Raw genomic sequence first — 25,798 nt, forward strand, 5'->3', positions numbered from 1 at the left:
AACAAAACAGTTTATAATATTGTAGTGACTTTTAAATAGTTTTTAAAAGCAACAGGTACGTAATAATTGTTAATGTATCATGAGTATAAACCTACCTGTTTGATCTTGCAAAATACATAGTATGTAATAATGTAATACTTTTATTTATATAATTTGATTACCATCAATATTCACCTAATATATTGTTTTCTTACTATATGTTTTGTTGTATTTTTTTTCAATTCTAAAGTCCACTTTACATCAACAATAATTGAATAAGAAATTGACAACAAGTTATTCAAGGTCAAATTTGGCTTATACAAAACACAATTCTACATCCAATTTTGCCGTGAATAAAAAGAAAATAAAGAAATTTGACAAAATAAAACATATCCAATTGTTCTATTTCATCAAATTCCTTCATTTTCTTTTACAAACCATACATTTTGTACTCGTCAAATTTGGCCTTGAATAACTTTGTCAATTTCTTGTTCAATTTATTGTTGATGTAAAGTGCACTTAAATCATTTCAATTCAAAATTAAAATAATTTGATCAATTTTCAAAATATCACAAGTTTAATGACGTTCTACACCTTCGGCAAAGAATTAAGGATTTGCATGAAATTTTAGTATGTTATAGTTTACTTAAAAAAACTAAGACTTGATTTTTTAAAAAATGTTTTACCGTGCCGTTTAATTACTATTAAGGGTCAAAGTTAAGTTTTAACATGGGCTCTTATGGGGATTCTTAAAAAGTTAATAACTTTTGACCCAAATTTACGATTTTTAATTATTTGTGCTTAAATTAAAGGTATTTTTGTAAGTGTTTTGGCTTTTAGGAAAACCAAATGGAAAATATTTAATAATAATAACTTACCGAGATTTTCTTAGATTTTCTTCGTGTTGTTAAATGTTGAAGCACTATTTTCGGTGGCATTAAGGAAAATGAAGGATGGGATAAAAGAAGGGAACTTACCGAAAATATGTTGTCTGGTATCGTCAATTTGTCTCACGGAAAACACACACAAAATCAAATTAAAATTGTCAAAGTGTACTATATGTTCCGACCGTATGTTTGTTAACGACTGACTGACTTAACATAAAGGACAGGAGATTATGCTTACTTAGAACTGTGTTGCCAAGACGTTCCCGAATTAAAATAAATGAAATATATATTCATATTGGCGCAAACATAGCCCCCGCCCTGAAAAACCCATTTTTCAGCCAAATCTGTATGCAATTTGTGCCGAAAACACAATAAAAAAACTAGTTCCAAATAAATACTCAAAGGACCAGGCATAAATTAATATACCAAAATTTTCAGAGTTAATTACCGTAACTCAAAAAAAAATAATCGAAAAAAATAAATAAATTCTAATGAAAAATACCTATAACTATATACAAAAGATATTACTGTAAATTTATTGATTCGGAAGAGGGCATAACTTCAAAACTGGTCGTGTAAATGTCCCTTTCGAAGTTTTCACAGTAACATTTCTAACAACTCCGTCTTTACCCGGATGAACCTCAGTAACAATGGCCAACGGCCAACAAAGTGTAGGTACATTGTCTACCTTTAAAATAACAACCGTTCCGATTTTAACATTAGGCAAATCTATATTCCATTTTTCTCTAGTTTGTAAGGTAGTCAAATATTCCAAACGCCACCTTTTCCAGAAATCTTGCACCATTCGATCGATTAACTGGAACCTATCTAACCGGTTTATATTTAAATCTGTTAAATCGTCGGCCGGCAAACTTCCTAACGGTGTTAAATTTAAAAAATGTGATGGAGTTAATACCGATATTTGAGATGAATCAGTTGGTCGACGACAAAGAGGTCTCGAATTTAAGATTGCCTCTATTTGAATTAATAGAGTATTTAACTCTTCATATGTTAACAACTGATCCCCTATGACCTTATAGAGATGCGACTTAGCGCTCTTTACATTACTTTCCCAAAGACCCCCGTGACTCGGACTTTGTGGACTTATAAATTTCCATTCCACACCGTTCAAATTTAATTCACATAACAGTGCATTTTGATATTCTTCCGAACTAGCAAACCGATTAATTTCACTTAAAACCGTTTTCGCACAAACAAAAGATGATCCCTGATCAGAATACAAAACCTTGCATGGGCCCCTTCTTGCTAAAAGTCTTTTAAATGCTTGCATAAAATGTGGTGTGCTTAAAGAACTCACCAATTCTAAATGAACCGCTTTTGTGCTTAAACAAACCGCTAATAAACAATACGATTTATGAACCGCCGCATTACGTTTTTTACCTAATGTAATATTTATTGGCCCAAAATAGTCAACCCCTACGTGTAAAAAGGGTTTAGTAGCAGTAACCCTCGATACCGGTAAATCTGCCATGAGCGGTGTCAAAATTTTCGGTTTATTTCTAAAACAACGATTGCATTTAAAAACCCGATTTCTTATAAGATTTCTTGCCCCAAGAATCCAATACTTTTGACGCAATAAAGCTTCAAGCAAATATGCCGTATGCATATAAATTATATGATAAAAATCAACAATCCGTTCAACTAACGTTTCTTTTCCCGGTAAAATTAGTGGATGTTTTCCCGAAAAACTAAGGGATGAATTATTAAGTCGTCCCCCCACCATAAGTAAACCGTCTTGTAAAAATGGCCGTAATTTCTTAAGCTGTGTTTTACATTGTTTGTTTTCTTTTATCATTTTTATTTCAGTTTCAAAATGTTTTAACTGAATTAACTGAATTAAATAACATTCTGCTGTTCTTAACGCAGTAGCCGTAATTAATTTTTGCACAGGAATTAATTTTAACAACATTAAAACCCGAACCGTAATCCGTAAAATTTTATGCCAGCTAGAATGACGTTCAACCAATTCAAGTAAGGGATGAATTTTTTCACCTTGCTTCTCCTCCTCAATAACCAAAACCTTAACCTCCGAAATATCCGATTCTAATATTGAAGAAGGCCAGTCCGATTCCCGTAATTTTATCCAACTAGGACCTTGTAACCAAAGTTCATGATTTATTAATTGTGAGGGTGTCAACCCTCTTGACAAGCAGTCCGCGGGATTATTTTTACCTTCAATATGTTGCCATGAAATATTAGGAAGGTTTTCTTTAATTTGCTGCACTCGATTAGCTACAAAAATATCTTTGGTATTTGCCGAAGTTAACCAACTCACCACCGTGGTCGAATCAGAATACGCAACTAGTTGTGAAATATGAGTAAGTTTGCTATAATTTTCAAATATTAATTTCAGCAAAGATGATAACAACAAAGCCGCGCATAATTCTAGCTTCGGAATGGTCATGGTCTTTTTTAAAGGTGCACATCTCGATTTTGCAGCAACCAGTCTCACACTCACTTCACCGCTAGAATTTACAACCCTTAAATAAACTACCCCACCGTAACCGTCTTGACTTGCATCCGCAAACCCCAAAATCATAATCGGAACATCCCTCATGGCTCCTACATGTCTAGGGACCTCAAATTTTGAAAAATCTTGCCATTCATTGCATACCTTTTCCCATGATTTTTTAATCGTATCCGGGGGTGAGTCATCCCAACCCAATTTTAGTTGCCATAACTCCCTGATCATTAACTTTAAATGCAAAATAAATGGAGCAATCAGACCAATAGGATCATAACATTTTGCAGTAAGAGATAAAATCTTACGTTTTGTACAATTTTTATCGGGGGTGGTTAACCTATAGTTCAAAACATCCCTCTGCGGATCCCATTGCATCCCTAAAACTTTAGTCTCCGATTTAAATGTAACCGAATTTTGTAAACGTTTTTCCAGCGGAATTTCTGATAACAAATTGTCCAAATTAGTCGACCATTTAACTAAGTCAAAACAACCACCTTTGAAGAGCTTTACCGATTGATTATATAATTCTTTAGCTTCAATTTCGTCCGGAACACTCGTTAAAAAATCATCCATATATAGCCCCGAAGAAATATATTTTTTAGCTAAAGGATAATCTTTGCCATCTTCATTTATCAATTGCTGAACCGTCCGTAGCGCTAAAAAAGGTGACGACCTTAAACCGAACGCAACCACCGTAAATTCATACGTTTTTATTTCCTCGTTTGGATCAAATCTCCATAATATTCTTTGAAACCGCCAGTGATCTTGTACTAATTTTATTTGTAAAAACATCTTTTTTAAATCCGAACTCAATGCTACTGGAAAAAGCCGAAAATTTATTAATAAAGTGCATATGTCCGCCTGCAGTTTAGGCCCGCTATGCAATAAATCATTCAAGGAGACATCACTGTCTGAAGGGCAAGATGCATCCAATACGATACGTATAGGTGTACTTAAACTCTCTAATTTTATTACAGGGTGATGACTAATATAATAGGATAAGTCACAATCTTCTTTTTCCAATAATTTTAAGTATCCTTGATCCAAAAAATCCTGCATAATTTTATTGTAATCCGCACGCAAGCTGTCCGATTTTGTCAACCGTTTTTCCAAGGTTTTTAACCGATTTTCCGCCGAAACCCTTGAATTTCCCAAATTTTTTGGTGAACTTTTAAAAGGTAATGCAACAGTAAACCGGCCCGATATATCCCTGGAAACCGTGGTTTTATAAATATTTTCACATTCTATAGCGTCTAAATCCGGAATTTCCCGTTTTGGAACCTGCTCTAATTCCCAAAATTTTGTCAAAATTTGTTCAATCGATGTTTCTTCCCGTAAAGTGAGCAAATTTATGGGAGTGGAATATTCCGTATCCACCTGACCCATAATAACATACCCGAACGTTGTTTCTAAAGCCGCCCCTAAACCTGAAGAACTCAAAATCCGATTACCGCCGAAAAGAATAGGAAAAAACTGCGCACCGATTATGCCATCGATTGATTTAGGTTCAAAAAACTTATCGTCCGCTAATTGTAAATTTTTAAATTCCGATAAAGTTTGCAAATTTAATTTCGTTTTTGGCAATTTATCTGTAATATGATCAATAACTAAAGCTTGAACATCGTATTTTTTAGTCTGATCAAAACGCGAAGCGATAATAATGTCCGTTACTCCCCTTACCGACTGAGAGTTTTGTCCCAAACCTTGTACCGAAGAATTAATTTTTGTATATCTAAGACCTAGTTTTTTACAACATTCCGTGGTCAAAAGATTACACTGACTACCGTTGTCCAAAATAAACCGCGCCGTTGCATTTTGTAAAGGACTATTTAACACACATACCGTTACCGTTGCTAATAGAACCGTTTTTTCCTGATTTCTACTCAAAAAACTAGAATTTTGAAACGCACAATTAACTGAACCCGAATTGTGGTTATTGGAACCCGTTTCTGGAATACCGACACCAGAATTTGGTTGATTATTTTGATTATTTTCCTTCGCACCCCTTATTTCCGGTTTTCCTGCGCATAAAAGAAAATGATGATTCTTGGCACACTGGGCACACGGTCTTTTTAAGCACTGTCTTACACCATGTGACTGGGAAAAACACAGAAAGCATAAATTATTATTTTTTACCAAATCGTACCTTTGTGTAGGATTCATAGCCTTAAATTTATCACACCTACCCAAAAAATGTGACGATTTTTTACATAAAACACAAAAAGGCATTCTGTTATTGTTTTTATTCTCATGCTGGCTTACAAAAAATGATTTCGAATTTTTATTTTTATGATAGCCACCGGAGCTAGCCTCTTGTGAGTCACTATTATGCAAAATTTTTGTTTGATCCTTAACAAATTTAATTAAATCCGTGTAAGTAGGAATAACCGTTCCGCGCATGTGATTTTCAAAAGATTTTACCGTTTCCCTGTCCAGTTTTGAGAGTGCATGATAAAGTAAAATAAAATCCGTTAAATCCGGGACATCCAACTTTTTTAAGGCATTAACCGAGGCGTCAAAGATTTCTAAAAAACTGTTTAGATTTTTTTCAGATTCCGATTGCAAGGATTTAAAATTAAAAATTTGTTGTAAATAAGTGTTTGCTAACAACCTTTTATTATGATATTTTTCTAAAAGTGCTTTCCATAACGTGTCATAATTATCCCCAGAAGTAGCTATTCCCGCACAAATACTAAGGGCCGATCCCTTTAAATGTGAAACCAAAAGCCGAGCCTTATCTGCATCCGTCAGCTGGAAATTATCGTGTACCAATGGTTTGTAAATCGAATAAAAAGTTTCCCATTCCTTTGTTTCCCCGTGGAAATCTGGAATAGTGATTTTTGGCAAAAGACTGTGTACATTACACTGTTGCTGTGTACTTTGCTGTAAAGTTGGATTTACAATATTGGTGCTTGGTTTTAATTTTGTGTAAGCCGCCCTTGCTTCACAACACATTTCGTTAATAACAGACATCACCTGAAAATCTGGTTTATAGTTTTCATCAACGTCAAACCCGACTGCGTTGATTTCATCCAAAATTTTGAGAATTTCTGTCCTTGTCGAATCCAACGACTGATACAAGTTTGTGAATTTTTTAATGGTTTTATCCGTAGTTAAGTTTTTCGATAAGTCATATAAAGTCTGAATGATTGTATAAAGCGTTTCTTTTTTAGCCGTTAATATTTTAAATTGCCTTTCGTAAGTAGTCATTGTTACTGAAATCAATCCGCAAAATCAGAAAAAAAACAAAGTCTACTTTAAGAAAACTGTAGCATATAACAAACCAGGTCTGAGTATAAATTTTGAATAAAATTAATTAATTATAGAGATTTGTTAAAAAACAAGCCTTCCGGGCAGTTATTATGCAAACTCGTTATTTTGTTTAGAACCGTGAATCAAATTTAGTATTTGTTTACAAAATAATTTTTATTCATACATCCGAATTTTTCCGTAACCGATTGAGTCGAAAAATATTCACGTTTGACAACACCGCAAATATATAAAAACCTAACTTCTTTCACGACCGAAGCCCAAGTTGTTCCGAGAAACAAAAACGATACAAATACAAAAATCAGCAAAAAGTTATCACAGAGTTTTTTTGTTTTCGATACGTGCCGACATTAAATTTTACCGAACAATTTGTTTCTAAATAAGAATATTATTATTTAATAATACAAAACTAAGCAAAGCAAACTGTAAACCTACGCTGAATATCCAAGCTCGAAATTGACCAATTATGTTTTGGCTTTTAGGAAAACCAAATGGAAAATATGTAATAATAATAACTTACCGAGATTTTCTTAGATTTTCTTCGTGTTGTTAAATGTTGAAGCACTATTTTCGGTGGCATTAAGGAAAATGAAGGATGGGATAAAAGAAGGGAACTTACCGAAAATATGTTGTCTGGTATCGTCAATTTGTCTCACGGAAAACACACACAAAATCAAATTAAAATTGTCAAAGTGTACTATATGTTCCGACCGTATGTTTGTTAACGACTGACTGACTTAACATAAAGGACAGGAGATTATGCTTACTTAGAACTGTGTTGCCAAGACGTTCCCGAATTAAAATAAATGAAATATATATTCATATTGGCGCAAACAGTAAGGAATAACATATTAAAAAATGAGGATTGTTTACCGTACCATTATTAAATAAAAGTGAAATTACTGTTTCGAAATTTAACAAAGTTGGTAGTAGTGAGATCAGCTGCACTCATAATTATATCCGAAACGTACGTGTCAATCACATGACCTCGGTGGTCTAGTTGTTGAGCGTTCGGTCAGAGTTCGAAACGTCCCGGGTTCCAATCCTCTACGATTCATTTTTTTTTAGTTGTTTTAATAAAATTTTTTTGAAAGTGGTAGATAAGAAAGTTAGTTTAATATTTAAATAGAATACAATTACTTCGTTAAAATTATATAATAGAAGTATAACTTCTTACGTGCGTACAAAGTACACACACATTCTTTTTTTAGTGTATTACAGCTTTATTCTTCAAGAATATCGACGTAGTAATATTATTGCTAAACAGGTAAGTGCCATTGTATACCGGGTGTAACAATGATAGTGTGTTTTTTCCTCAAAGTTTGGAACACCCTGTTGAATATTCTAGTACATATAAAATATTGAAATTAAAACTCGATTCTAGCCTTAGGCTTTTTTAACATTTTGTTTTTTGGTGTATTCGCCTATGTGGGATAATAAAAAAGTTAGGTACTTTAACAACTAGCCATGTTGTTCATTGTATTGACAGGGTGTTTCTAAATAAGTGCGACAAACTTTAAGGGGTAATTCTGCATGAAATAATAATGACCGTTTGCTTTATAAACATATGTCCAGAAATGCTTCGTTTACGAGTTACCATACCGAGTTGTGGCATTTTTATGATCAACTATTTATAATGGGAAATAAGCCACAATTTTACCAAAAAAAGATTTTATTAACGAATTGCCAATATAAATGAGTCAGATTAAATAAATTATTAGAAGAATTTTTTTACTTAGCAACAACGTTTTTGTTTATTTTAGTAGTATTTTGTATTTTGACAACGAAACCCGATTTGGGCTTCGAAACGTTAATAAAATCTTTTTTTGGTAAAATTGTGGCTTATTTCCCATTATAAATAGTTGAATTTTTTCTTACACACTGACGATTTACTTATTGCTCTAAAACCGGTTGAGATATGCAAATGAAATTTAGTGGGTTTTAAGAAGTAATTATTGCGCCTCTTTTGACATACATCTAAGAATTTTATAGTCACCATTGGTGTGCATACGGGATGTCTATAAAATGTTTATGCCCATATGCACGCCAATGGTGAATATAAAATTCTTAATTATATGTCAAAATTTGCGCAATAACTACCTCTTAAAACCTACCAAATTTCGCTTGCATATCTCAACCAGCTTTAGAGCAATAAATAAAATCATCAGTTTGTAAGAAAAATTCAACATCCCGTATCTCGGAAACAAAGCATTTGCGGACATATGTTTATAAAGCAAACGTTCATTATTTTTTCATGCAGAATTATTCCTTAAAGTTTGTCGCAATTATTTAAAAACATCGTGTATTGATGAATATCATTGCTAGTTGTTAAAGTACCTAACTTTTTTATTATCCAACATAAGCAAATTAATTAAAAAGCAGAATGTTAAGAAATCCTAAGGCTGCAGTTGAGTTTTAATTTCAATATTTTATATACGCTAGAATATTCCACAGGGTGTTCCAAGCTTTGAGGAAAAAACACAGTATGATTGTTACACCCGGTATACAATGACACTTACCTCTTTAGAAATAATATTATTACATCGATATTCTTGAAGAATAAAGCTATAATATACCAAAAAATGTCACTAAAATCGGACAACAGGTTTAGGAAATACGAGACATAAAAAATGTCCTATTTTTAAGGTGGTGCGTTAATTTTGATGCTCAGTGTATATTCTCACTAACTAGTATAACAGTATGCAGCAAAATAAACTACTGAAATAATATTGAAAAGTTTATGATTATTTATATATATAGTATACAAGATGGTGTGTAAAGGGGTAGTGAAGCGCAATACATGTTGGCATCACTTAGCCTCTCCTACTCAATTCCTATCTTCACATCCAAGCTGGTACACACCGGTAACCTGAGCAACCCCACTGGAGATTGGGTAACCAACCCCAGTGGAAGGTGGGGTCAGGGCTGACGAAGAAGGGAGTCCTGGTCCTCCGATGAATAGGGGGTTGGGCTGAAGGTTAATTACCTCCTCCTAGAAAAACTACGAGTTATGAATGTGAAAGGAAGAAAAGCCGGACTGATCAAACGACGACGACTGTGCGAGAAAAAGGAATACGATTTGAGGGTTGCGACATGGAATATTCGAACCTTGTATAGATTGGGAGCTCTCCAAAATCTCTTAAATGAACTAAATAGATACAAAATAGACATAACTGCCATACAAGAAATGAGGTGGATTGGAAACAATATAATGGAAAAAAGAAGCCACACGATTTTCTACAGCTGCGATCCTAAAGATCACGTCTTGGGCACTGGATTCATAGTAAACAAGAGAGTAAAACATACTATAAGAGATTTCAGAGCAATTAGCCCCAGAATGTGCATTTTAAGAGTTAAAGGACGTTTCTTTAATTACAGTCTAATTAATGCGCATGCCCCGACAGAAGAAAAAGAAGATGAAACTAAAGAAGAGTTTTATGATGAACTAGAGTCCGCATATCAGTCATGCCCAAAAAATGATATAAAAATAATCTATGGAGACCTAAACGCCAAAGTTGGAAGAGAACAGCAATTCCAACCCACAATAGGTAGGTACAGTCTCCATGAGCAAGCAAATGACAATGGCAATAGGTTAATAAACCTAGCAAGATCACTTAACATGGTGATTGCTAGCACATACTTCGCTCGCAAAGATATACACAAGGGTACCTTGAAGTCCCCAGATGGAATGACAGTAAATATGATAGATCATGTTATTGTAGACTCGAGACACCAATCGAATATAATAAACGTCCGCACCAGAAGAGGGGCAAATGCGGATTCTGATCACTACCTGGTCGAAAGTAGAGTAAGGGCTAGAATTTCAAACATCAAAAAGGAAAGAGGCTCTAAACATGAACGATACAAGGTAGAAGGACTCAAAGAAACAAACAAAAATAAAGAGTATAAAGAAAAGATAAGCATCAAACTAGAAAACAGACCAAAACATGAAAACCCAAATAAGGAGTGGGGAGAGTGCAAAGAAATCATAAAAGAGACAGCTAAAGAAGTGTTACGCATAGAAGGTAAAGAAAGAAGAACAAGAACGAATGACTGGTTTGACGAAGAATGTCAGATTATAACAGACAGAAAAAACAGAGCATATTTACTGATGCAACAGGGGCACAGAACCCGACAAGCAGAGGAAGAATATAAACAACTACGCAGAGAAGAAAAGAAAACTCACCGAAGAAAAAAGAGAGAATATATGAACAAAGAACTTCAGGAACTGCAAGAACTAAGTAGATCGACAGAGACAAGAAAATTTTATCAGAAACTGAACAAAAGCAGAAAAGACTTCAAACCGAGAACGACGATGTGTAGAGATAAGGAAGGTAATATATTGACAGAACAGCAAGAGATACTAAGAAGATGGACAGAACATTTTACGGAAAAGCTTGAAGGAGATGGGAGTGAGACGAACCCTGATATACCATTAGACCAAGCAGACAACAGAGAAAAGAGTCCACCAACAATAGCCGAGATTAGAACAGCAGTAGACAAATTAAAGAACAATAAATCACCGGGATCGGATCAAGTAGCATCGGAATTACTGAAGGAAGGAGGAGACGCACTACAGAAAACAATACATGTATTGATAACAATTGTGGTATTATTGTACCATTACATAAAAAAGGGAATCAGTTAGAATGTGGAAACTACCGTGGAATCACGCTGCTGAATGCAGCATACAAAATAATGTCCAACGTCATTTATGAAAGACTTAGACCACACGCTGGAAAAATAGTTGGCAGGTATCAAAGTGGCTTCTGTAGACAGAAGTCAACAATAGACCAGATATTTGTTCTGCGACAGATCCTTGAAAAAACAAGTGAACATAACATCGACACACATCATCTCTTCATAGACTTCGAAAGCGCATATGACAATATAAACCGAGAATTCTTTTTTTTTTTTATTTAGAAATAACCGCATTAACCACGATGGTCATCAGCGGGGTAACGAGAATACAATTAATAAGTTTACAAAAGTATGAAATTGTGTACAATTAAATCTTACTTGCTAGGTTACATTTATTAAGGAATTGAAAAAGAGGTTTACAGTCGGTTTGCAGGTTAAGAATGTCTTTCATATTGTTTGAATAACCAGATATAGATTGTTTGTAAGCGGCAAATTCATCACATTCTGTTAGCACATGTTTTACTGATACTGGTATATTACACCTTCTGCATTTTGGTGCTTCGGTATGGGTAATGAGATGCTCATGAGTAAGTTTACAGTGTCCTAACCGAAGACGAGATAAGATGACTTGGTTCGATCTGTTGGTTGTATGTGGATTCCATGGACCAGTATCTTCTTTAACGTCTCTTAACTTGCTCGTGGATGTTTTCCATTTTTCACTCCATAAATTGAGAGTCATTGATTTTAGTAATTGTTTTGTATCTGCGGCTGGAATTGATTGTTCTGCCAATGTTGGTAATTGCGCAGCTGTGTAAGTCCAACGATCAGCGTTTTCATTTCCCTCGATTCCAGAATGAGAGGGAACCCATAGAAAAACTATTTTTGAGTCTGTTTGATGCAGACTGTGTAATATTTCTTTGATTAATATGACTATAGGATTTTTCGTGAAGGTTTTTTGTATGAGTCTCAGTGAATTGAGTGAGTCAGATATTATTAAGGAGTGTTTGGTTTGTGCATTGGAAATGTGCTTCAACGCTTGTAATATGGCATAAAGTTCACCATTTAAGATGCTGTAGGAGCTGGGAAGCTTAAATAAATATTTGGTTTCATTGTTTATGTATACTGCTGCTCCTACACCTTGGGAAGACTTAGACGAATCAGTGAATAAGTGGGTATAATTTTTATATTTTGCGACTATTTGTTTATAATTTTGATATATAAGACGTGGATTGGTATCGTATTTATTATATTTCGTCAATTGGGTGTTTACATGTGGGGTTCTGACAATCCACGGAGGAATGCTGTGTTTATTCATTAACCACGTTCTGGGGAAATTTTGGAGATTTAACGTTGATATATACCGGTGAATTCTAACATAAAAGGGTGGTGGAGAGGTGCTATGTTGAAAAGTTGATTTGAAACGATTACAGAACGTGTTTTTGTGAGCAGGAATTGATGGTATTGATGCTATTCTGGAGGCATAGGATAAACTAAGAATTTGTCGTCTAAAAGATAGAGCTGGTTCGCCCAGTTCGCAGTATAGGCTTTCTACAGGCGTTGTCCTGTAAGCCCCTAGAATTATTCTTATTGCGGTGTTGTGTATAGTATCTAAGCATTTTAATATTGAAGGGCGAGCAGATGTGTATGCAATACATCCATAATCAATTTTTGATCGAATAAGGCTTCTGTATATTTTTAGCAGCATTAGACCATCAGATCCCCAAGACTTGTTTGCTAAGCATCTTAATAAATTTAAGCCCTTTTGACAAGAAAGAGTTAGTGTTTTAATATGATTTTTCCACGACAGACGTTCGTCGAATATCATGCCCAGAAAATTTATGTGTGGAGTATAGCTTAGTTTCTGGTTGTATAGGAATATTGATGGTCGATGCTGCTCTGGTATGTTTCTTTTTGAGAATAATATGCAATTTGTTTTGTTTGGGGAGAAATTGTACCCAGACATTATAGACCAACGTTCGAAGGATGTTATGCATTGCTGAAGGCTTTGAGCCATGGTGCTAAGACATCTTCCCTTGATAAACACGATCATGTCATCTGCGTAAAGTCTGGCTACAACTGGTTTCTTTAAATCTTTTAAGACATCATTCATAGCAATTAAAAATAAAGTTGGGCTGAGAATTGATCCTTGTGGTGTGCCGTTTAATTGTTTCTTGGTTGATGATATTGTTCCAGAAATTCGGACTTGGAATTCTCTTTGAGATAAAAAATTGCGTATGAAATTTATTATATTGCCTTTCAATCCCCAGTGATGTAGTTTATTTAGGATGATTTTATGGCATGTAGAATCAAAGGCTTTATTAATGTCAAAATAAATTGCTAGACATTTATCTTTAGTAGCAAATGCTTCGTGAATATGACTTTCTAGGTCAATAATGTTATCAAGTGTGCTTCTAGATGGTCGAAATCCGGATTGTTCGGGAATTAATAATTTGTGAGTTTCCAAAAACCATATTAGTCTCTTGTTGATTATTTTTTCTAGCAATTTACTCATGGAGCAGGTTAGGGAGATTGGCCTGTAAGATTCAGGCAAGAGTGAATATTTGTTAGATTTAAGTATGGGGATGATTGTTGCTTTCTTCCAGATTAAGGGGAAGTCACTATTATTCCACATGTGATTAAAGATATTAAGCAGGATTTGTTTCGCCGTTTCTGGGAGATTTTTTAAAAAAACTGGAGGGATGTCATCGGGACCAGAAGAACTGTCTTTTAGTGATGAGAGAGATTCCTCCATTTCTTCTTTTGTCAGTGGCTTGTTTAGAGAATTAAGGTTTTCCAGCTCTTTGAATTCCGTAGGGAGGGCAATGTTATCATTAGTTATATTTCTGTTTATGGAAAGCTTATGATAATAGTCTGCGAATGCTTCACCTATTTCTTTTGTTTGGTTTATTCGTTTGCCGTCATAATCTAATGCTTTAATGACATGGTAAGTTTTGTTTCCATAAATACCTTGTATCTTCCTCCATGCCGATGATATTGTAATGTTTCTGTTTATGCTTCCTACGAACTTCTTCCATGACTCTTTTTTACTTTTGTTAGTAATATATCTTGCTTTTGCCCTATGTTTTTTGTATTCAATTATACTTGTTGCGGTTTTCTCCCTCCTACATCTATTTAGAGCAGATTTGCTGTTTTGTATTGCTTCGGCACATTCGTCATTCCACCAAGGCACAGGTTTAAATTTCTTGATATGTTTTGTTTTTCCTATTGAAAATTCAGCGGCTTTTATGATTATTTTGTTAAGTTGAGTTACTGCTGTATTTGCGTCCTTCCACTCATTAATTTTGTATATGTTATTCTCAATGGTTTTTGAGAAAGAGCTCCAGTCGGCTTTCTTTATTTTCCATTTCTGATGGATACTATCTCCGTTTGATATTTTGTCTTTTATAGTTGAATTCGTTAATTTTATAGGAAAGTGGTTACTGCCTAGTAAGTCATCCATAACTCTCCATTCAAGGTAAGGACTAATAGTTGGGCTACATAATGAAAGATCGATGCAAGAAGAATTGCCAGCAGCTATATTGAATCTAGTATTGCTGCCATCATTCAGTAAACTTATGTTCATGGTGTTGAATATGTTTGATAGAATTCGTCCCCTTCTGTCTGTTTTTTTAGAACCCCAGGAGTAATTGTGGGCATTAAAATCTCCTAGAAGAATGAAAGGAGTTGGAAGTTGATTAACTAGAGACTCCAGTTCATCCTCAATTAAATAATGGTCAGGAGGAATGTATAGATGTTGCAGATGGTGTAATTTAGTTGTGCTTTAATTTTTACGGCTATCGCTTCTAGGTTTGTATTTATTCTAATTTGTGTTGCTTGTAGATTCTTTGAGACGTAAATGGCTACGCCGCCACTCGCAACTTGTACATTTCGGTTTTTAACGAATTCATTGTATCCCCTCATTTTGTGGACATTTTCGTCTCGGAAGTGAGTTTCTTGTAGACACAATATGTCCAGAGAATGGAGGGCTATGATATGCTGTAGCATATTTAAACGGGTATAGTACCCATTTAAGTTCCACTGGAGTAATGACTCGAATGTATTTATTGGGTATCTTGAGATGTATTTGAGATATCAGATTGGGTATCACTTACATCTTGGGATTGCTTTAGTAATTTCTTTTTTAGCCTTGTGACACGAGTTTTTAGTTTCTTAGTGTTTGCGTGAGGATGAAGTTCTTCTAACATATCTATTAGTTTTGGAATATCTTCTGTGAAGTCTTCCGCAATGCTAAGAACATCCCTCGATCCGTATGTATTTTCTAGGAGCTGTTTAAGCTGATGGCTGTTGATTATGAAGGGAGGAGAATGGGAGTCGATATAGTTTATAATAGATTCAGTAAGTTCTATTTCTTGATCTAATGTATTAGATTTGGGTTTTTTGTTTTTCTGAACGACTGTTTGGGGAAGAGAGAAGGTAGAAGTATTGGGTGGCATTTGTTCTTCTGGAGTGGCTGGGGTCATATCTTCAGCTGTTCGTTTTGTTGCGGATGAAGTTGTTGACTTAGTAGTTTTTTCCGAGGTTGGGATATTTTCAGATTGAGCAGTGTGATCTGGATTTGTTACCAGATTGGATGTGATCAAAGCAGTATTGGCGACTTTTGCACAATTTTCTACTACTGAGGAACTTTCGGGTAGAATATTATTTATTGAGTGAGAATTTAAGTCATTAGGAGATGTTTCATCCGGTTGAGATATTGACGAGATTGGAACAGTATGTGTGGGTTGTGATGATTGTTGGGAATGTGGGTTAATATTGCCCGAAGGGCATTGGGATGCAACATGACCCGCTAATTTGCAGGTAAAGCAGCGTTGACTGTCTAGGGCTAAAAAGATATGATATGATAGATTATCATGTGTTATTTCTAAGAATTCGGGTATGGTAATATCTGGGGAAGGAGCGATATATACCTGTCTTCTGAAGCTGAGTATGTGTTGGTATTCTGGATTTGATGCACCTATTCTAAGAAAGTTTATTGGAGAAACTAATTTTAATCCAATATTTTCCAGTAAGGTTACAAGAGTTTCGTGTGGGATCGTTGGGCTTACATTCGATAATACTAGTCTGTCTGCTGGTGAAATTAGACGTCTTGCTTTGATGACTTCATTATTGATAACAATTTGACCATGATTAGTTAAAAACTCATCAACCAGTGATTTATTGGTTAGATAAACACATATTCTGTTGTGTGAAATTCTGCTACAGAAAATGATGTTTATTGGTTTTACCAGAGGTCCCAATTGGAGAAGATAATCTTGAAGTTTTGCTCCCTGAATGGAGCCGAAGATAAGTGCCTGGTCTTTGTTAGGATACTTGTAGATATTTTTTGAGACAGTGCTTGCATAAGATGTGTTGGAGGTATTCATATTATTTAAATTATTATCTGGGTAAGTGTTTGTGGATGAAGATTGATTTGTAAATGTTGGTTGTGACATTTTATTTAAAATATTCAAATTTGCTAAGTTATTTTGTTAAATATAATTATTGTCCAAAACATTTTTCCCAGGCCGACCCTGCCTTTTGTTGTTAAAAATTCTTTATTTCGCTAGGCGAGTTTTTACTAGCTAATTACTTTTCAGTCTTGTGTATCTGATATCTAACCTTAATCAGCCTAACAAAAATCGTCTGGATGCAGTTAATATTAAAAATTTACTCACAGTTGCTGTTCTTGGTATTTTATGTCACTGCACTAGTAAAACTTAACTATTAAAAGGCTTTTATTTAGCAGTAATTTGTTTAAATCGACCGTAAATTATAAAACGTGTGTTTACAAACAGGTCTCACAAACAAGTCCCCCGAGAATTCTTAATAAAAGCAATGAAAGAATTTAATATACCAACACAACTAATAGAACTGATAAAAGAATCTCTAAAAGTAGAAAGTAAAATCCGGATACAAAACGAACTAACGGAAACAATAGATGTGAAAAAGGGACTACGCCAGGGAGACGCTCTATCATGCATCTTGTTCAACATTGTATTCGAGAAAATAATGAGGGACACAACAGTCAATACTCGAGGAACAATAATTAATAAAAGCGTGCAAATACTAGCATTTGCAGATGATGTTGACATAATCGCAAGATCAAGAAGAGAAATGATAGAGGCATTCAATCAAATAGAACGAGCTGCACAAAATAGTGGCCTGAAAATCAACCAGAACAAAACAAAATATATGCAGGTAAGTAAAAACACAGAAATAAGGCAGCCACAAAATATAACAATAGGAGAATACAACATTGAGGGGGTAAAAAACTTTACATACTTGGGATCCCTAGTCACATCTGATAATAACGTAGCAGAGGAAGTGAAGAGGCGAATATTTATTGCCAATAAAAGTTATCATGGCTTAATTCGGCAACTAAGATCAGACAACGTCGCAAGGAAAACAAAATGCCAAATATACAAAACCCTAATAAGACCGGTACTCACATACGGCTCAGAAACCTGGACACTCACTAAAAGAGAGGAAACATTGCTAGCCACCTTTGAAAGAAAAATCTTGCGACACATATATAAGGGCACAAAAGAAAATGGAATTTGGCGAAGAAGGTACAACTTTGAACTATACGAAATATACCAGGATCCAGATATCATAACATTCATTAAAATAGGACGGCTGCGTTGGATGGGACATGTAGAAAGAATGGAAGAAGGCGAAATACCAAACAAAATATTCAAACAGATGCCAGTAGGAAAAAGAACAAGAGGAAGACCGAAGCTGAGATATTTAGAACAAATAGAAAATGATATAAAAACCTTACAAATAAAAAACTGGAGAAAAAAAGCATGAAACAGATCAGAGTGGAGAAGAATCCTGGAACAGGCCAAGACCCAGAAAGGGCTGTCGAGCCAATGATGATGATGATGATAGTATACAAGATATACCCTTGCAAACATTATTCACGACGACAGTCCCGATAAAACAGATGTTATTGATGCCCTCTAGTACGAAATAATTTTTCCTAGGGTGCAAACACGCACTTAGGTCTGAAGCCTCTCTTTTCATTTGATACCGATTTGTAAAATGATAGACCATCTGAATGTTTCTATTACCTGTATCTTTCCTTTTCATTTCTTCATATTGCTGTTGTTCGTATTTCCGTTTTTTTTATCTCTAATTAGATTTCTTGTTTCTCGTTCTGATGTATAGTTTCCTTTATTTTCTGTTGTTCCTTGTAGAAGCATAACTTTTGCTTTTTCTGCTTGTCTTTTAGTTTTTATTGGCTTTCTTTATCTGCTGTCTCTGTAGTTGATTTTTTTAACATCAGGACGAGAAACAAGGAATCTACTTAGAGATAAAAATCGGAAATACGAACAACAGCAATATCAATAAATGAAAATGAAAGATACAGGTAATAGAAATATTCAGATATTCAATAACATCTGTCTTATAGGGAACGTCGTCGTAAATAATGTTTGCAAGGGTATATTATCTAATTATATACTAAATATATACATAATCATAAACATTTCAATAGTACTTCAGTACTGTTTATTTTACTATTGTCTACTGTATTTAGATGTTGTTTCATTTCCTGTACGTAATTTTCTCAAACTTCCAATTTTACATTTTGCATACAATGCACTTTGCAGTATTCGTCCATATTTTAGAAATGGTTCATTATAATTTAAATTTTTTATAGTTTAAATTTAAAAATTTTATAATTTGAATTTAACAATTTTGTTTTTTTTTTAACACAGTGCTGTTTGCAGTATTCGTCCATACTTTAGAAATAGTTCTTTATAATTTAAATTGTTTATAATTTAAATTTAAAATTTTTTATAATTTCAATTTCAATTTTTTTTAATTTAAATTTAAAAAATTTTTGTTATATGGATTTGGTCATTCTGAAACTTTCTTAATAATTGTTTAGTAGATTTCTTAATAATATGTACTTACGTTCTTGGTAGGCATATTCCAATACTTCACAAGCTATCTGCATGGAACACTCCTTGATCGAACTTAGGGGTGGATACAAACTACCTCTCTTAAGGTCTTCATCTGAAACGTTTTTGGCCACTGTTTCTGAGGCTATCAAGAAAATTTGTTCGTTAATATGGTGGATTCCCGCGAGGATTACTCCTAAAGCTACTCCTGGGAAGATGTAGGCGTTGTTGCCTTGACCCGGTTGGAAAACTTTGTCCCCATAGTGGACTTTGCCGAAGGGGGAACCACTAGAGAATATCGCACGGCCCTGGAATAAAATATGGAACGCTATAAAATATGCTGAAATATTAAACTAGCAATAGGTATTATAAGCATGTGGAGAGTAGTTAATCTTGCAGTTTTTACACTTTTTATTCTGTATCATAATAGTACGGATATTTTTATCGTAACAAATTGAGACAAATTTGTATAATAAGCTACTATTAGAATAAATGCTGTTGGATATTCCTGGATAAAATGATCAAAAGCTACAGCTGCAGTCACTGAACAGTTTACACCTTTATTTTTTACATTGTAACACGGTAAAATTGCAGTATCATACGGATTTGCTAAATGTCAAAGTGCTTAACAAAAATTTCACGTGTATTAAAAAATTAAGAAAAGATGGGATGATGTTCATTCTATAGCACGGTTGGATGGTTCAAGAGGGTAGAAGATCTGCACAGAGCAACAAGATGAGGTGTTAGTAGATTATTATAAGGTGTTATTAGGCTAAAGTTAGCAAAGAGACAGCGTTTCCAGACAGCATTCGCACTGCACGTAGAAGGATTAGAGCAAGAAAATTGATAAATTGTGCATCTTCAAGGAAACCTTTTTGACTGAGGATCACAAGAGAAAACGAGTTGCATTTTTTAATGAATTCATAACACGTGAAGACAACTTTTGGTCTAACGTTATAGGTTTTTCATAGGTTTGGTCAACGGTATACTCATCATTTAAGAAATAGTGGGTGATTCTCGGTCATCGTATGGGGATTGATAAGTGCTGAAGGACCACGTGTTACTTATTATGTAGAAAAAAATAACAAAATTATATTACAAACATATTCTTAAGAACATGTAAAGAAAAACTGTATTGTTTAGTTTTTCTTTAATAGTAAAAAATATTTATTTATATTCTCATTTTGTTTGGCCACTGTCAAAAAATTAAGTTCTTCTTATTTTTATGTTACACAGACTTATGACTTGTGAGGTGTTTTGACAGTGACAATTAATTAATTTCCATTATTAAAATATTTGTTACCTCTTCAGCATAAACTAGAACAGAGGACACCAATTAGCGGACCGCGGTCCGCATCCGGACCGTTAGCTAGTTTTGTGCGGACCGTCAATAAATTCAGAATATACCTAGTGTTTGGCAATTTTGAGAATGTTTGGCCATGAAATTGTGTACTATGTTTTGCTCAATTTATGTGTGCGAAGCCTCGTTATCAAGAATGAACTTTATTAAAAATCGGTAGAGATCTTACTTAACAGATGAATATCTCAACTCCCTAATGAGACTGAGTTGCACTAAACTCACTCCAAACTTCAGACAGGTTGTACATAAAAAAATGTCATTTTTCTCTCTGATAATTTAATTTTGTAAAGATTTTTCCCCCTTATTGTTATACTTACTAATCATTAATTTTGAAATTAAGTAAGCTGTAATATAAAATTGTCATGTGCATTTTTTATATTCATTTCCTCTCTACTCTATGTTAAGGAGGGGGTATGGTTTGAAATCAACATATCAAGCACATTTTTGTGAATTTTTTTCGAAACTATGGTAGAATTATTTTATTTTTAAATTAAATAAACACATTAAGTACCATTCGAAGAATATTTAAGAAAAAATTCAATCCAAAATAGTGAAAAATAAGCCATTGGCGACAAATTTGGCAGGCAGCTAAAAAAAATGGATTTTGAGGTGGACAGAAGAACTCATCACTGGATTATACGAAACAAAAAATTCAAAAAGATTTTATTAGCTTATGAATTTCACGAGGTAACAACGTCGAGTTTTTTTATTTTTAATGATTTTTGAATTTTTGGTATCACTCAAAAGTCAAAAATACGAAATTTTTGATAAAAATTTTGTGAAAACCAACAGATTTAATTTTGTTGAACAAAAAATAAGCACAAAACGAAAAATATCTCGACGTTGTTACCTCACGAAATGTCTACAGAAAATATGTGCAAAATATCAGGTAGATCGGCCGAGTAGTTTTTCAGTTACAATGTCCACCGCATTTGAAAAAGCAGTTTTGAGAAAAATGCGTTTAAAGTTTTGACAACTGCATTTTCATCTTCTAATTTGTCTGCCAAATCGTAAAGTGATGAACATTGGAATATGTTTTTTAAATTGGGGAGTAATCTACAAAAGAGAAGGCGAACAGTTGTTTAACGTTTCTCACTACGCTCCGGCGTGCTGGCGCGAAGCCGCGGCAAAGCGAGTCGAAGGTAGGGATATTCAACACCCTGTATCTCTGGTAATTTTACTCCGATTATTTTGAAATTTGCAGAGAGTGTTCTTGAAAGTATGCACTTTTATTTGAAATAATAAAAAAATTTAAATATTTCAAACCATACCCCCTCCTTAAGTAGGAGTACTTTTCAGATGTGCATTTAATTAAAATAATTTTCAAATTTAATAAGTTTGCAACAAATACCTTGCATTGACATTAATGTAGAAAAGATAACATGTTAATTACCATTTTTACTATGATTATTTATTTTAAATTCCTCAGTTTCCTTTCTACAAAATTGAAGATGTCTAAAAACTTCATTAGCATTCAAAATATAAATTCCTAATTTTTAAAATATTCTCAGTAACAATTTACAATACTGCTGTTTTCAAAATATACTGATAATAACATCAAAACAATACACGATGAATCATTAGGTTTGTTCCACCTCAATACAAAACCATTCTTGAACGGTTACAAGTATGCGCAGTAACGAAAAATGTGTTACTGCGCAGAATTGTTCGTTATTGCGCATGCGCGTAACGATTCAATAACTGTTTTGTATCGAGTTGGAACAAACCTTATATTTTATTTATTGTACCAGGAAAACTTACAGAAAAGTATACAGTAACCAAAACACATTCAGATATTATTAGTTTTCTTTCCATATTGGTCAATGTGTGAGACCATTTTCGTATGAAAAATGTTTCTGACTCGATTTCTTTGCGGATTCCTGTTCAAAAATGTCCCCTTTAAACAAATCAGAAGGGTGCCGGGTAAAACAATTTTTTAAGCAAATTCAAAATTACTTTTTTGCCTCGAAAAATGTATTTTTAGGTTTCTTGGGTAATTATAAACAATAAAGGTCTCTTGTCATATTTCTGAAAAGTTGATATTGTTCCAGTTATAAGCGATTTAAAATCTAAAAAATGCGAAAATATGCATTTGCGATGCTTGAAAACTCCGAAGTTTTAATAAAATGACAGATATTTTTTATTTAGATGACCCAGAAATGCTAAAAACATATTTTTAGCGGGCAAAAAAGGTGATGTTTTGAATTAAAAAAAAATATTAAACAATTTCTGCCCAAAAATTTCGCCCGGCACCCTTCTGATTTGTTTATAGGGGATATTTTTTAACAAGAATCCACAAAGAAACCGAATCAGAACAGTCAGACACAGGCAGTATAAATCCGGACCCCGGAAGTGTCATAGGTTTTCGAAACGGACCCTCAGGGAAACTAGTTGGTGACCCCTGAACTAGAATATAAGCTTTAAATGTTGTTTTTTCACATGTAATGTATTTCTAAAACGTTAAGATTACATAAAATAATAAAGTTATTTTTTACAGACAGAAACGCAATTGAGTTTTATTCACCAAAAGTTTGCTGATTGAAAACATTATTACAAAACAATATTTAAAGCTTATATTCTAGTTTATGCTGAACAGGTAACAAATATTTTAATACTGGAAATTATAATAATTTTATCATCAGTGATATAGAGATTCTCCAATAACAACTTTATTTGTTTCAACTTGACATATTCTTCTGTGGCCTTCCCGCAGTCCAGACCTTAACCCCATCGAAAAAGTGTGGGTGGAGTAGAGAAAGAAATTAAATGAAAGAAACCTTAGGCCACGGAATAGAATTGAACTATGGGGAGCAATTGAGCAGGCATGGGAGGAGCGTGTTGAATATAATATGATTCGTGCTATCTATGAATAGAAAATTCCAAAGTTGTATTGACGATAATGGGGTTTCTACCAAATATTAATTGTTCTAATTTTATTATTACTTAATATAAAATAGATTTAAAATAAAATGGATATTTTTAACCCCGCCTTGCTTATTTTTGTTATTAAGACAATCCATTTTATTCAAAAAATACTTCTTTCTACAATTTCCATTTGTTACATTTTGTAAAATAATTTTATTTTATTTTGATTTTTTAATTTTAATCAACCTGTTGTCACTGGTCCGTCACTGATAATTAACGTCACTTTGGCGTAAAATGTGCGTATAAACTATGTAAAAACATTAAAAAATCGACTACTAGATCGGCGACTATCAAAGGGTGTAAACTATTCAATGGCCGCAGCGACACATTTATTAGTTTTATGGAATAAAAAAGTCTTACCTCTGTATTAACGTACGCCTGTTCGGCTGTACATTCAGCTTTACTTGTCGGATTACTGAGAGCAAAAATAATTGGTCTTTCATTAAACGCAGCCATATTCTTTAAAATTTCCGGTGTAAATGCACCTGCAGCAGCAGAAGCGCCTAAAAGAGAGTCAAATGTGAAATACAAGGTAAAAATAAAACTTACTGTTTTAGAACTAAATAAACTGTACTAATTCCGAGTATTTTTGCTTCTTTCCGATGTTGGAACACAATTTAATGTTCTATAGGTACTATGAGGTGTTGAAGCAACTACTCTATTTCCCAGATTTGGCACCCGCAGGCAAATAAGAAAAAGTGCGTTTATATTGAAGTGCATGAAATTTTCAAAACTGATTACAATTTCATTAGAATATTTGCATAAGCTATGGTTGACTTATAAATGTAATTTTCATAAAAGAGTGTACAATATACGTTGTTACAAATTATTTGTAATAATCAAAAACGTTGCCCCGGGTGAGGATCGAACTCACGACCTTAAGATTATGAGACTTACGCGCTGCCTACTGCGCCACCGAGGCTTGGCACTGAACAATTAAAAATATATATGTAGGTATGTGTATCCATGTATACATATATGTATACAGTTGAGTCTACGAGTCTTTACCCGTGCGTCATAATTAAAGTATACGAAATAAAGCAGTAATCCGTTTAGGTGAGCTAAACTGGCAAGAAAAGACGATATTCTTTATTTTTTTACACGTATCATGCAAAACTAAATTCATTATATGCGCATAATAGTGAGGAAATAAAGCTTGTGATGCAATATGTAGTTTTAACTTTTGACTGGAGACCATTCAATTCACCACACATCACAGCAACGCCGTCATAAGATTGCCCCAGTTTGCCCTACCAATTTATTTTTGATATCAAAAAATTTTAATCTGATCTTTAAAACACCAAAAATATATTCTGCCTTATTGCTTTTACTCACGTCTCTAAAACCTAAAAACCTCTCATAAATATTACCACGTAACGCGTATCGAACAACAATAATTGATAATTGTGAATGACGTGATAATCAGAAGTTTCATCTACTTCCAGCGAAAAGCAAATGGTTTACTAAATCTCAGATTCAATAACGTTATTCAAAATGTAACTATTTGATTAGGTACATGTATTAGTTCATTCTGTATTACGAATACACTTCGAATCAGAAAGTAAATATTTCTAAAACAATTTCATTATTTTCTCTATAATTACTTTGATTTTTAACAAATGCTTCGATCCATCATGTCCAATATCAATTAAACGACGTAAAACGGCGTGATTATTTTTGACAATTTCTGCCGATGCGATCTGGCGATGCCAAATGAAACACCGACCGGCAGATTTAAGGTACGTAGGCCGTACCTGCCTACGGAGAGAATGTATGTTCGCTTGCTCATCGACTTCTTATTTCGTTGAGTTTTATGCGTAAATCGTCAAGCTACGGAGTGCTACGGATGAGCTAGGTACGGCTAGCCGAAAAGTCAGATGAATGGCTCGGATCATTCATTTTTTGAGAAGTCTGTTATGCGCAGGGATCACTTAACACTCAGATTGATCAAATCCTTTTAAAAACCATGAATAAAATTTAGTCTGTATTATCTGACAGATTTTTTTTTTACTTCACAGATACAAATATTAAAAAAATCTATCTATATAAATGTGAGGGTCGGCGGCCGCCACTGGTAAATTTCAATTTCCGACTTATCATCGAGGACTCAACTGTACATAAGGGTTAAACAGAGAACTTGAATCGAGTCGACATTCATTTCATATATTATGTATCTTCTTCTTCGTGTGCCATCTTCTCTAAGAAGATTTCGATACCGCTGCTCTAAAGATATCAGCAGATGTGCAGTTAAACCAAGCTCTCAAATTGTTTAACCAAGATATGCATCTTCTTCACGACACCTTCTACTCTGTATGTTATGTATATTATACTGCAAGAAGAATCA

General features: G+C 33.9%; 1 protein-coding gene and 1 non-coding gene across 3 annotated transcripts in view; both read right to left on the reverse strand.

Annotated features, from left to right (window-relative positions):
• Nucleotides 1-25,798, reverse strand: part of LOC114331406 (NADP-dependent malic enzyme) — a 125,199-nt gene that overhangs the window by 5,716 nt on the left and 93,685 nt on the right. For both annotated transcript variants that reach the window (XM_050660953.1, XM_050660954.1), the window contains exons 8-9: nt 23,815-23,957; nt 19,183-19,477 (exon numbers count right to left, since the gene is read on the reverse strand). In XM_050660953.1, the coding sequence (XP_050516910.1) occupies nt 19,183-19,477; nt 23,815-23,957 (438 nt within the window). The remainder of the gene's footprint in view (nt 1-19,182; nt 19,478-23,814; nt 23,958-25,798) is intronic.
• Nucleotides 24,304-24,376, reverse strand: Trnam-cau (transfer RNA methionine (anticodon CAU)). Its single transcript has one exon. It is a non-coding gene; the product is annotated as a tRNA-Met (tRNA).

This window comes from Diabrotica virgifera, chromosome 9 (genome assembly GCF_917563875.1).
Source record: "Diabrotica virgifera virgifera chromosome 9, PGI_DIABVI_V3a".
Lineage (NCBI taxonomy): Eukaryota > Metazoa > Arthropoda > Insecta > Coleoptera > Chrysomelidae > Diabrotica > Diabrotica virgifera.